The following is a 12,978-nucleotide window of genomic DNA, read 5'->3' on the forward strand; positions in this document are numbered from 1 at the left end:
AGGCTCCCTGGGAGAGGACTAAGGAATGGATCCAACTGTTCATGACCTTCATGCTTCCCAAGAGCATAAAGCAGACTCTTTGTCCTGACAAAAACCTCTTTTTATTAATTTCCTGTGAATTCTTCTCGTTCACATCCAGCAAAGTCTTTCAAGGGAGAATTTATAGTCACAAACCTTATCTGGCTTGGGGAGCTGCCAAGCTGATATCTTCAAAACTTGGAAACACGAACCAATTCAGTGAACTAATTGTCTCCTGCAAACTCCACTCCCCTTTCGCTCCTCTTTTATTCCCTCTGGGAGGGGCCATTCATCATCCACCTGTGGCCTTACTCCCAAGTTGACCCTTGTTCTTTAGCTGTTCCCTGCATCTGGCAACTCTGCACATGCACACACTGGGAACAGGCTCCAGCTGTTCATCTGACTCACTGATGTCTGACTCATTGTTACAGGAAAAATGACGGACTAGAACAAGCTCTTCAGTGCAGGAAAGAGTTTATTTGCGCAAGGTTCAAACAGTCCAAAGACAGCGAAAAGTCTGAACAGTGATGGCTGATTTCAACCAGATATTTATACAGTATAAAGACAAAGTTATTACGAAGAGTGTAACATTTCACACATAGAAGTTACCCTTTAATCTATCTCTAGGAAAGACATAACAGCCTGGTTCCCACAGGCTCAGGTTCTCAACTCCGGAGCTCAAGACATAATAAAAGAGGAGATAAGGGGCTCAAAGGCGCCTTAAGAGCAGTAAAGAGGACAGTAAGGGAAGCAGTTTTTCTTCTCTAGGATATACATGACATTCGAGGTGTAATAAACAGTAAACAACAGGATGTATCTGTTTAGGGTCAGTTTGCCCTTTTACAGTGCTGTACCTACGTCAAATACCGTTTGTCAATTCAGCACCTTGGCACGGAAGAGGCACTTCTGCCTTGACCAAAGATTTGGATTTCTAATATTTAAGTTTTATCCCAATATCGAATCCTAGCCTGGCTCATACCCCCCCTTTGTGACTCTGATAACTGGCATACAGCCCTGGCCTGGCAACTGATAACTGGCATACAGCCCTGGCCCCCTGTCTGCCTCCGACGCAGAGCCCTCATCAGAGCCTTCCCCAGACTCCTGGACTGGCCCATTTTCCTCCCCAACCTCCTCACTGTCCGAATCTGCTGCCAGCTCTGCTGACCCCTGGCGAGCCACAACACCAACTGATGGTGTCTTCCTCTTTGAGGAGTGGGGGGGGGTGGTCCTCTCCAGTCTGGAAGGAGATGGTGGTACTTCCCCTCCTGAAGAAGCGATTGTTGAATCCTTTCATTTGGACAATTATCAGCCGGTTTCCAGTCTTCCCTTTATTGTCAAGATTGTAGAGAAGGTGGGTAGATCACAGTTGGAGGAAATGATAACAATACAGAATAACAGAGTTGGGAGAGATTTTGGAGGTCTTCTAGTCCAACCTTCTGCTCCGTCAGGAATACCATTTCAGACAAATGGCTGTCCAATCTCTTCTTAAAAACCTCCAGTGAAGGAGCACCCACAACTTCTAGAGGCAAGTTGTTCCACTGATGAATTGTTCTCACTATCGGGAAATTTCTGCTTAATTCTAGATTGCTTCTCTCCTTGGTTAGTTTCCATCTATTGCTTCTTGTCGTGACTTCAGCTGCTTTGGTGAACAGGTTGACCCCCTCTTCTTTATGACAGCCTCTTGTCCAATTTCAGCCTACCTTCAGAAAGAAGGTATAGGTATAAATACAAAGACAGAATTGGTCACTCTTGCTGGTTACCTGTGGCAGAGCCAGGATGGGGGTGGTGCATTTATCCATGTATTTATCCCAAAGGTGCTTTTTTCAAGAGGCAACTGGACTTTCTGGTTTATTTTTCATTGAAGACATTTCGCTTCCCATTCAAGAAGCTTCTTCAGAGCTGAAGAAGCTTCTTGGATGAGAAGCGAAACGTCTTCAAAGAAAAACCAGAAATCCAGTTGCCTCTTGAAAAAAGCACCTTTGGGACAACCATGACCTGGATGACTGAGAAACTCCATAGACATCCATGTACTTTTGATACCATCAGCCACAGTATTCTTCAGAACTGACTGGGATTTGTAGTGGGAGGCACTGTGCTGCATTTGTATTTTCAGAACGTCATTACATTGGAAAGTGGGTTCTATTTTGCACACCTAACTGATAAGTTTAAAAACACAGATGGTGGGTGGATGCACAATTATCCTCAGAACCAAGATGTACAAGAATGAATGCTGGTTGTTAAGAGGTTACAGTAGCACCCATGTATGGCCTAGAAAATATACTGTTGGAATCATTGAGATTAAGTAGAAAAGGGTTCATAACCAAACTTGGTGACTTTGCTGCTTGATGAGAGGGTATTTGTTATAAAAGGGAAAGCTTTTATGGTGATTGTTATAATACCTTCTCACTGAGATAATTCCTCTCACCTTTCCAAATAGGATGAGGCATAAAACCATAGAATTGTGGTTTGATATGATCATTTAATCCAGACCTTGCAATGTGCAGGAAAACCAAAGCACCCTTAAAAATGATTGCCCAACTTCTTCTCAAAAACCTTGAGATAGAAAATCCACAGTCTTCCTAGACAGATGTTCCATTGCTGTACCTATTTATTGTTAGGTAGTTTTTTATCCTTTTTCGGCTGGGTAACAATTAGAATAACACCTGTTTCACTTTGTATTTACATTTTTATTTTGAAAATGTATATGGAACACATAGACACATCTACATATACATAGCATTGATATCACATTTATATTTAAAGACAATCTTAACTTTTTTTGTTATGCCTTGCAATAAAGTTTTGCTGTCACAGTTACTAGTTCAGCAGATCAGCAGATCAGCAGATCAAATCTCACCGGCTCAAGGTTGACTCAGCCTTCCATCCTTCCGAGGTGGGTAAAATGAGGACCCAGATTGTTGGGGGCAATATACTATTTAGTATACTGTCAATTGTTGTAAGCCGTCCAGAGTCCTCAGAGAGTGGGCGGCATAGAAATATGAATAATAATAATAATAATAATAATAATAATAATAATAATAATAATGATGATGATGATGATGATGATGATGATGATGATGATGATGATAGAATTAGCACATCAATAGTATGAGTTGTATAAACTAATAGGATATTAAAAAAGGATTTTAATAGGATATTAAAAAGGGATTTTTAAAGATGAAACTGACAATGCAAATGCCAACACTTCAGGTTCTTCTCATAATCATTCCCTTCAGCCAGTTGCTCTACAGGTAATGTAAATTACCTGTACAGATAAATTAGGAAAGTTTTCCGCAGAATGAATAGTGTATATGAATGGCTTTCTATAAATGTGCTCAGCAAGATAACATACAATAATATACATCTAATAAGCCCTTAAAATGCAACAGTCAGAAGGAAATTAGGAAGAGTGATTACAATTCCTAATAGTATAACTACTCAAATATTTTTAAAGGATAATTTTATTAGCGTAAGGGCATAATATAAAGTCTTCCCTTCGGTATGCTTTTTGCTTAACAGAATTAAATTGAATTTGCTTTTTACATTCCCAGGGACTACTGACGAGCGGCGTTGAGTTTGAATCCCTCCCTGCAGCTCTCTCGTTACCTGCAGAATCTGGTCTCTATCCTGTGACACTTGTTGGTGTTCCTCAGTCCCCAGGCCAGATCAACGTTAATGGTAAAGATTGCTAACAGGCTTTTCTCTACATTGAGAAGTGTAAGCTGCTGCAAGCCGTTTCAGATTGTGTTGATTTTTTTTTTAATGAGGCCAGAATTGTTCTTCTCCAAGTTGATAGGATTACTACATCCTAAATAGTAATGAAAAGGATGACGTTTTCATCGCCACGTTTCAAGAAAATCATTTAGGAAGCTAATAACCCAAAGAATCTGTTACAAGATGTCCTTGGGACCAGAATTTCCATTGCTAAACAAGGCAGGTGTCGAATTGAGTTGCGCCTGACTTTGTGACCTTTTTGCTGTAATTGTTAAATGCTTCACTGCAGTTGTTAACTGAATTGTGCAGTCCTTATGTGAATCTGTCTTCCCCCATTGACTTTGGGAAGCTGGCTCAGAAAGGTGCAAACATGGTGATCACATGATCACTTGGATGCTGCAGTCATCCTAAATACATGCCAGTTGCTAAGGGCCTGATTTTGAGCATGTGCCTGTGAGGATGCTGTGACGATTGGTGCAGTACCCAAAAGTGTAACTCACTTTTTTCAGTACTGTTGTAACTTCGAACAGGGTCTTAAAGTATGGTTGTAAATTGAGGTCTACCTATATTAAAGTCCTCTGCAAATGTGATGACCAAAACTGTAATCTTGACTGTAGATCAGAGTTCTACAACCTTTTCGGCTTTGTGAATTGATGGTGGGGGGTGGAGGGGGAGAGGGATTGGTTCTGCATGAGCGGTGGGCAAGCACGCGTGTGCATGCATTCCATTTGCGTGAGCAGCGGGCAAATGTGCCCGCCGCTCGCCCAAATGGAGTGCACATGCTCTCCCACTGTTCGTGCAAGTGGGGATGTGCACAGATGCTCGCCCGCCACTTCCGTGGCCCAGTTCCGAACGGCTCAAGGCCCAGAGGTGGGCCGCAGCCAAGGGGTTGGGGGACCTCTGCTATAGATTATGATGAAATGGAGAAAATATTGTGACCTGATTTATGACTGCCAGACTGATGTGTGATTTGAAATTTAGCCATCAGTTAGCTTTTGTAATGTAGTTATTTTGGTTGTTGTGTTTGAAACGTAATTATTTCAGTAAATTGTAAATGGCAGATTAACGAAGAGTGAAAAGAAACAGCAGAAGGACTGTGCCATAATAGTCTGCCTGTGCTAGTTTCTAAGCCCTGCTTTTTATTTTATCTTGTATGTTAGGAATAGATTTCTAGAGCCTTAAAAAAGATGAGCAAACTGCAGAATACATATTTTTTGCAGCCCTATTTGTTATTAATCCCATACCCACAAATTCAGGGTGCTGAGACTCTATGGCACTACTCACCAAATTTAGTATTTTTTTGTTGTCAAAATAAGCAAACAGTATGAATACTTGTTTCTCTGTGGTAAATTTACCTCAAGTGATAGCCCACAAATTTTGCCTTTGTTACTTTCAGTAATACCACTATTGTGTCCCTTCCCCAGGATGTGATAGCTGGATAAATTAGACCAAATTCAGTCTATCTTGCTGACTGTGCGCCAACTATAATAATATTATTATTATTATAGTTGGCGCACGAAAAAGTTCTTAAATCTGCCTTAAAAGTAAAAAAAATGATCTGAGCCACATTTATTAGTGATTTCACCAAGCTATTATATTGACTTGAGAATGAAAATGATTCTCAATTAAATCTTCTTAATCTCTCTGCATTTAGCCAATAAAATAGCATGTTTTAATATCAAAATTCTAGCTGAGGTTTGAGGTTCCTTAGCCTAGTAATGGTTCTCCTAGTAATGTTTTTTTTAACTGTGCAGTATCCAAACTAGAAATAAGTCCAACTGGCACTTAGTCCCTTCGGTCTTCAGTACATTTTCCACAAATTAAATAAATCTGGTTCTTAACAGCTGTAGTAGATTTTCCATTTGTGCTGGATGATTGATTATTTCTGCTCAATCTCTGACTGATTTCTCATGGTGACAGGCTATCGTACCTCAGTCTTCGGAGTCTTCAGTGATTGCCTTTTGGATAAACTGCCAGGAATAAAGACTACTGGTTGTACAGTGGAAGTCATTCCATCTTTACCTCGGTTGCAAATCAGTACTTCATTACCCAGGTAAGAATTCTGATGGTTGGTTTTCAAGTTGGCAAATTTTGAGTACGTTTCTCAATATCTGAAGAACTATTAGACTAGTAATATGTGCCTACTAATTGAATGTATTGAATGTAGGGTCTGCTGGCTGCCAGGAGGAAAAAAAAAAAGCCCAGAAACTAGTGAATTGTGATTTCACTGAACTAGGGCTGCATAATATCTTGGTTTACGTAGGTAGAACCTGGCTAAAGATATATATATATATATTCTGAGGTTTTCGCGGGTGTTTGTATGTAGGTCTTTGGTTATTCGGGTTTTCTCCTGCGTAAAATTGGAAGTGTCTTGGCGACGTTTCGACAAAGTCTCATTCGTCATCTTGAGGCTGGTGTTTTCGGCTTCGTGCTTCTAGGCCTTTTAACTGCCAGTTAAAAGGAAGAAACAGCTGCGATCACACATTGCTCCTAAAAGCACGAAGCCGAAAACACCAGCCTGAAGATGACAAATGAGACTTCGTCGAAACATTGCCAAGACATAAACCACTGTTTGAAAAACCTCTGTGTACTGTATTTTGCTCCTGGGTTATCTCAAACTAGCTGTGCGCACTCTGACATGTTTAAAACACAAACTTTTTTCCTTTTTAAAAAATAAATCAGAATAATTATAAATTCTGCTTCTTAATATTAAAAAACAGGTTCATTGAAATAGCACCTTTTTATTTTTCTTCAACTTCTGTTCCTGCACTTTTCCTGCAATTATAGAAAAAAGGAAACAAAAATATCTTAACCCATCACCTAAATGTTAAGAGTTGATAGAGAGTGAAAGTGCCCGAGGGAGAACTTATTTTCTCTCAAACCAGATTTTAAATAATGAAATTGTATTTGCCCCAGTGCTGTATTATAAATCATTTTAAAATGGATGAGTCTTTCAAATGCAATAGAGTTGAGTCCTGCTACTTTGAGATAAAAAAAAAAGTTATTTATAAGTGGAACCTTTAGTGATTGCAATGAGAAAATTATCTTGACTGTATGGTTCATGCATGGATTTATGCTCTTACAGTGAGATTTCTCTTGCTTACCTCTGCAGCCTCCAGCTTTGCTCTGGGGGAGCCCTACAAATTTTGGAAACACGTTTTGGGGCAATTTTCCCTGCTTGTTTTTTTTTTTTTATTATTATTATTAATATTAATATTCATCCTGAATTGAATGTTCAGCATGGTTTTCTTTTAAAACTTGCTTGAAACTGTATTTAGAAAGGGATTCTAAATGACTGGTCAATGTCATGGCTAAGAGATTGCACTTTGTAAAGGAGAACAGTGTGTTGATGCTTATGTGTACGAGTCTGTGTGTTTGCGTGTGTATATATATGCAGGTAATCCTCAATTTAACAACAGTTCATTTAGTGACCATTCAAAGTTACAGCGGCACTGGAAAAAAGTGAGTTATTAAGTTAACAACCGCAAAAAATCTGGCCAAAAAGTCATAAAATGGGACAAAACTCACTGAACAAATTTCTCATTTAGCAACATAAATTCTGGGTTCCGTTGTGATCATAAGTTGAAGACTACCTGTATATGTATATATGTATATATGCATGTATTTGTTTTTGAGTATGTACATGTATGTGTGTGTGTATGAGAAATATATTGTATGAGAAATAATAATATATAATATATTTTCTATACTGTTACCTCAGTGAGCTGTTTCATTACAGGAGCTCATATGTGTTTTTGACTTTTTTGTTAATTTATTTTGGAGGGTTAAAATGCTTGTTTCTCTGTACTAAATTTACCTCAGAAGGATAAGCAATGCCTTGATTTTATCCCAATTAGTTTTGAGTGTTAACACTTTTGTCAGTTCTCAGGGGCAGAAGTTAACTTTAATTGCATCTTTCTTTATCACGGTTCAAAATGAAGTTTCACTTAGTTTGCACTTTAGATTCCAAAATAAAATTCCCTACCCACAGTAGTAGCTCATGTGGTCCCCATCTTCAGGCGTGGCAGGTGAAGAACAGTAATAGTAGTGCCGAACTGATTATGGATTATACGTTTCTTCTGCCATTAGAGTAGTCGTTTTTGGCTTGATTTTTTTTCCTCCATCACCCCCATGTTATTAATAATGTTCACAAAGTTAGGTGATACTGTTTATTAATACTTTAAAAACATCTAGCGATATCTGAGAAATCCAGCTTGGTGTAGTGATGAAGGCATTCAGACTAGAAACAGGGAGACCGTGAGTTCTAGTCCCACCTTGGGCACGATGCCTGCTGGATGACTTGGGCCAGTCACACTTTCTCACCCCTAGGAAGCAGACAATGGCAAATCATTTCTGAAAAAGCTTGCCAAGAATATTGCAGGGACTTGTCCAGTCTCAGGGAATTGGACACAATTGAATGGAAAGAAAAGCTATCTGTGAATGTATTGTAAATAATATATGGATTCATTTTCTAATCATGCATTCATTACAGAGGCGGGTTTCAGCAGGTTCTGGAGAACCAATAGCAGAAATTTTGAGTAGTTCGGAGAACCAGTAGTAAAAATTCTGACTGGCCCTGCCCCTATCTATTCTCTGCCTCCTAAGTCCCAACTGATTGGGAGGAAATGGGGATTTTGCAGTAACCTTCCCCTGGATTGGGGAGGGAATGGAGATTTTACAGTATACTTCCCCTGCCATGCTCACCAAGCCATGCCCACCAAGCCATGCCCACCAAGCCACACCCACAGAACTGGTAGTAAAAAATTTTGAAACCCACCACTGATTCATTACCCACTGGTATCTCTCCTACCATTTTTGAAGGTCTGCTCGTACACTTCAGCCTTCTTCGGGGGATGAAATTACCACCAGCGTGTCTGTCCAGCTGTACAACGGAGAGACTCAGCCACTCATCATTAAACTTGAAAATATTGGAACAGAACCTCTGGAGAAGCTGGAGGTTACATCCAAAATGGTCAACGTAAAAGGTTAATATTCTTGTTTTTCCCAACTGCTATTAAATCACTTCTGCTCCCCCCCCCCCCCCATCTGCTGGAATGTTCTTTCTGTTTCTGTTCCTTTTTGTTCTTTCCGTTTTCTTTTTCTAATTGGAATTGCATTTCCTATACACTCTGTTGCTTTCCTAGAATCAGTTGAAGACCATATCCCTTCAACTTCTCCATGTCTGTGTTTTGTTTATTGTATTTATTGTTTGCAGTTTGTTTTCCTGTGATAGAGCAATTCTGGCAACTGTTCAGAAATCTAAATTTCTTTGAAATCTATTTTCTCTTAAAATCTGTCTAAATGATGTATACAGTTGATTTTCTTTTAAGGTGAGGGGGAGAGGTATTACCGTATTTTTCGGACTATAAGATGCACCAGAGTATAAGACCCACCAAGATTTCGAAGAGGAAAACAAGAAAAACAATAGTTTTTGGCCTCCGCACGTCCAGTTTTTGCCCTCCCCGGCCCCCAGGAGCACTCTGCAGGCTTCCCAAACCCTCTGCACATCCCATTTTTGGCAAAAGCAGGACATGTGGGGTGGGGTTTCAGGAGGCCAAAAATGGGCGTATTCGGTCTATAAGATGCACTGACATTTCAACCCTCTTTTAGTGGGGGAAAGTGTGTTTTATACTCCAAAAAGTATGGTACATTTTATCATGGCCCCATGTACTTCCACCATTCCCCTTGGAGGGGAGGGATTCCTCTATTTTGCATACAATATATATATTGTGTGGGGTTTTCAGTTACAATAACCATCATGATGTAGTACATGATTGGTTTTATTCTTATTCCAGATGTTCATAGTCAGATCTTGTTACATGGGATTCAAACCCGTTAAGTTCTATCTCTCTTGAGCTTAAAGAAAAGGTATACCATATAAGATATATAAGACTATGAGATACAGGCGTTACATTATGCCATGTGGACTATAGGTGGACTGTAGATTCCGTTCTGTATATATTTCTTCCTGAAGAGCACTTTGCTGCTGAACAGCAGAAGCTGGTTGGTTTCTAAAGTAATTTATATGTTTTATTTACTTAATAAATGTATATGCTACTCATCTCTCACGCTTCGCAGTGTGCTGTATGTAGTCATGTAAAGATTATCCATGAGTGCCAGTTCCCTGTAATTGGCTTGAACCTCACAGAATAAGATTTGGCTATGTACATTCTATGATTCCTATAAGGATAAAGCAGATTACTTTATGTCTTTTAAATCACCACAGTTTGAATCCAGTACTCCTTTCCTCATCTTTCCCACAGATTAACAGACATCTTCCTTTGTGAATAGAATTAGACTTAGACTTAGAAAGAATAGAATAGAGTAGAGTAGAGTAGAGTAGAGTAGAGTAGAGTAGAGTAGAGTAGAGTAGAATAGAATAGAATAGAATAGAATAGAATAGAATAGAATAGAATAGAATAGAATAGAAATATTCTTTATTGGCTAAGTGTGATTAGACACACAAGGAATTTGTCTCCGGTACAGAAGCTCTCAGTGTACATACAAGTGATAAATCATAATCATAATCATAAAATACAATCATCGTAAATCCTATGATACAACAGTGATAGTCACAAGATACTAAATAAGCAATCAACATAAATTGTAAATGGATACTAATGAAAGCAATCAACGTAAACCAAAAGATACAAACAACAAAGTTATAGTCATAAGAAGCTAAGGAAATAGGTAATAGGAAAGATGAGAAGGATAATAGTAATCTAGCCCTACTAGATGGTTTGACATCCCAGGGCATAAGACAAGTGTTGTGGGAGTTAGTTGTTTAGCAAAGTGATGGCATGAGGGAAAAAACTGTCTTCGTGTCATGCAATGCCCTATAACGTCATCTTGAGGGAAGAAGTTGAAACAGTTTATGTCCAGGATATGAAGGGTCTGTAGATATTTTCACAGCCCTCTTTTTTTATTTTATCATTCTTTCTTGCTAAGGAGCAGTTGGGTATTAAAATAAGTGGCACACCTGCACGGGGAAATTTTAGCTCTTAATGTAACTGTCATTCATGCAGACATAAAGACAAATTTCAATTTGAATACTACATCAGGATAGATTGAAGGCTCTTGTGCTTTACAAGCAGGGAGATTTATCTGCACTAATAAATGCCATTTTTAAAATCTCCCAATAGGCAATTTTATACATGTTTTAAATACATCACATACTGTGAAGAATTTCCAGTTCGTTCTAGGATGGTTTTGACTAGGGCAGAGGAAACTGTTTTCCCCACTCCAAAATCATATTCTGAGTTGAAATATAGGAATCATCATTCTTATTACCTTGGGTGGAAGTAGAAGACTTAAGTTTATGAAGATTGATGATATACAACTAAAGAACAAAAGTCAAGAACTGGCAGTTCAAATCTTCAGATAATAATATAATATAGGCTTACCATTTTAAATATGTTTTATGGAAATCTAATTCAGCATCAGATGAAGCTTAATTTTAGAGTACATTCTAAATCAGCAATTTTTATATTCTGTTAACCTGATTAGGAGGGGAAAACCTTCCCAATTTGTTCCTGAAAATAGTGGATATATAGTATTTACCTTATTTTTGTTGCATTACAAAAATATTGAAGGATGATGGAAAACATTTAAAAATATCAACATCTCTGCAAAAGCAGGAGTATGTGTCTTTAACATTGGGTTATTTTATTGAAGGGATATCCATTAATGGTGTTTCTGTTTACATGTTTTTATTTTAGGAAAACTGTTTGGTGACTTCTTGAGTTGGAATCTAGAAGATACACTCTCCCAGTTTCCTTTAAAGCCGGGAAGTGTTGCTGTATTTACTGTGTATATTAAAGTCAAGCTTGATTTCTCCTGTCATGAAAACCTTCTGCAAGATCTGAATGATGGTGGGTTTGAAGTTTTATCTAATACCAATGGCTACATTTTAATTTTGAACAGGCTTCTCTAATTTAATATATATTGTTAATATCCATTTTTATATTTTAGATGTGGTTTTTAGATTCGTTGTTTTAATAGTTTGTTGTTAATTTTGCAAATAATTCTCTTTGCAAAACTATCAAACCTTGATTGTTTTCCCAGTTCAGAAATGATCCGCATACAAAGCAGACAAGGTTTGTAATGCAACAGTGAACCCCGGCTTTTATCTTTTGCCCCACCCACCCTGTCCCTATGTACATTTCTGAACTGGGAAAACAATCAAGTTTTGATCATTTTCCAAATATAAAGGACTAGCAACTCAAGGCAGTGCACAACAAATGCTAAAAGCAGTGGTTCACTGTTGAGTTACAAACCTTGTCTGCTTTGTAACTGGATCATGATATTGCATGTCCATATGAGAAGGGTAAAAATTGCATTGCCATGGTGTCATGTTGCCATTATCATTTTGATTAAGGCATCCCCTCCTACTAAAGCCTCTTTGTAATTCCTTTTAAAGATCACGGTTCATTCACACCCAGTGGAGGGTTCCATCAAGAGTACGTAAACATCATAGTCCATAGTGGGAGGTAATGGACTTCTGTTCTTACTCCTCCTGTCGTGTGTGCGGAAAGCAAAAAAGAAAGAGAAAAAAACTATAAAATGATAGGATGGACTGCATTTGTCTACATATTTGCAATCAGCTTCCTTCTCTGCTTGAATTATGAACTGTTTGGTATTGTACTGTTATAAGCGCATAAATTGTGGTAACTGTGGGCTAGACGAGCCATTTTTAATTTCCCCCCAGAACTCTTTAAAAGCACCCTACTCTAAAAATTCATACTACAATGCAAAGAAATGTTACTTAGGAGAACAAGATAACAAGAAATGCCATGCGCTACATTAACTAAAATTACCATATTTGGGAGCTGAACGGTGTGAATAATTTTCATTGTCGTCTATAAAACATATATATGGCTTATTTGTTTTAAAACATACACAGTGATTTTCATTTTACTAAACACGTAAATGGAATTTACATTAAAATAATTCTAACAAGGCCAATAAAACGGTAAATATCATCATGTGTAAAATTAAGAATAATAAAATCAATGGTTACGAGGGAGGACTGCAGTTAGGCTGATAGGGAAAAAAAATATTTTGCAAATAAAAATCTTTAACCGAAATCTCTTCTCACTGGAAAGATGATTCTACATTTTTAAAACAATGTCCTCCAAAATGCTGCCAAGTAAATAAGCAGAAGGTTTTCTCAGAATGCAAAATCTCAGAGGCTCACATAGAAGCAGAGAGCTTTTCAGCAACTTGCTCTTAAGCTGCTTCAGAACC

General features: G+C 38.2%; 1 protein-coding gene across 1 annotated transcript in view; it reads left to right on the forward strand.

Moving 5' to 3' along the window:
* TRAPPC9 (trafficking protein particle complex subunit 9) overlaps positions 1-12,978 on the forward strand; it is a 338,887-nt gene that overhangs the window by 45,422 nt on the left and 280,487 nt on the right. The window contains exons 13-16 of the mRNA XM_070941975.1: positions 3,570-3,696; positions 5,653-5,785; positions 8,554-8,717; positions 11,451-11,603. Of these exons, the coding sequence (XP_070798076.1) occupies positions 3,570-3,696; positions 5,653-5,785; positions 8,554-8,717; positions 11,451-11,603 (577 nt within the window). The remainder of the gene's footprint in view (positions 1-3,569; positions 3,697-5,652; positions 5,786-8,553; positions 8,718-11,450; positions 11,604-12,978) is intronic.

Source organism: Pituophis catenifer, unplaced genomic scaffold, assembly GCF_029215685.1.
Source record: "Pituophis catenifer annectens isolate HBS135680 unplaced genomic scaffold, rPitCat1.0.hap2 SCAF_3, whole genome shotgun sequence".
Lineage (NCBI taxonomy): Eukaryota > Metazoa > Chordata > Lepidosauria > Squamata > Colubridae > Pituophis > Pituophis catenifer.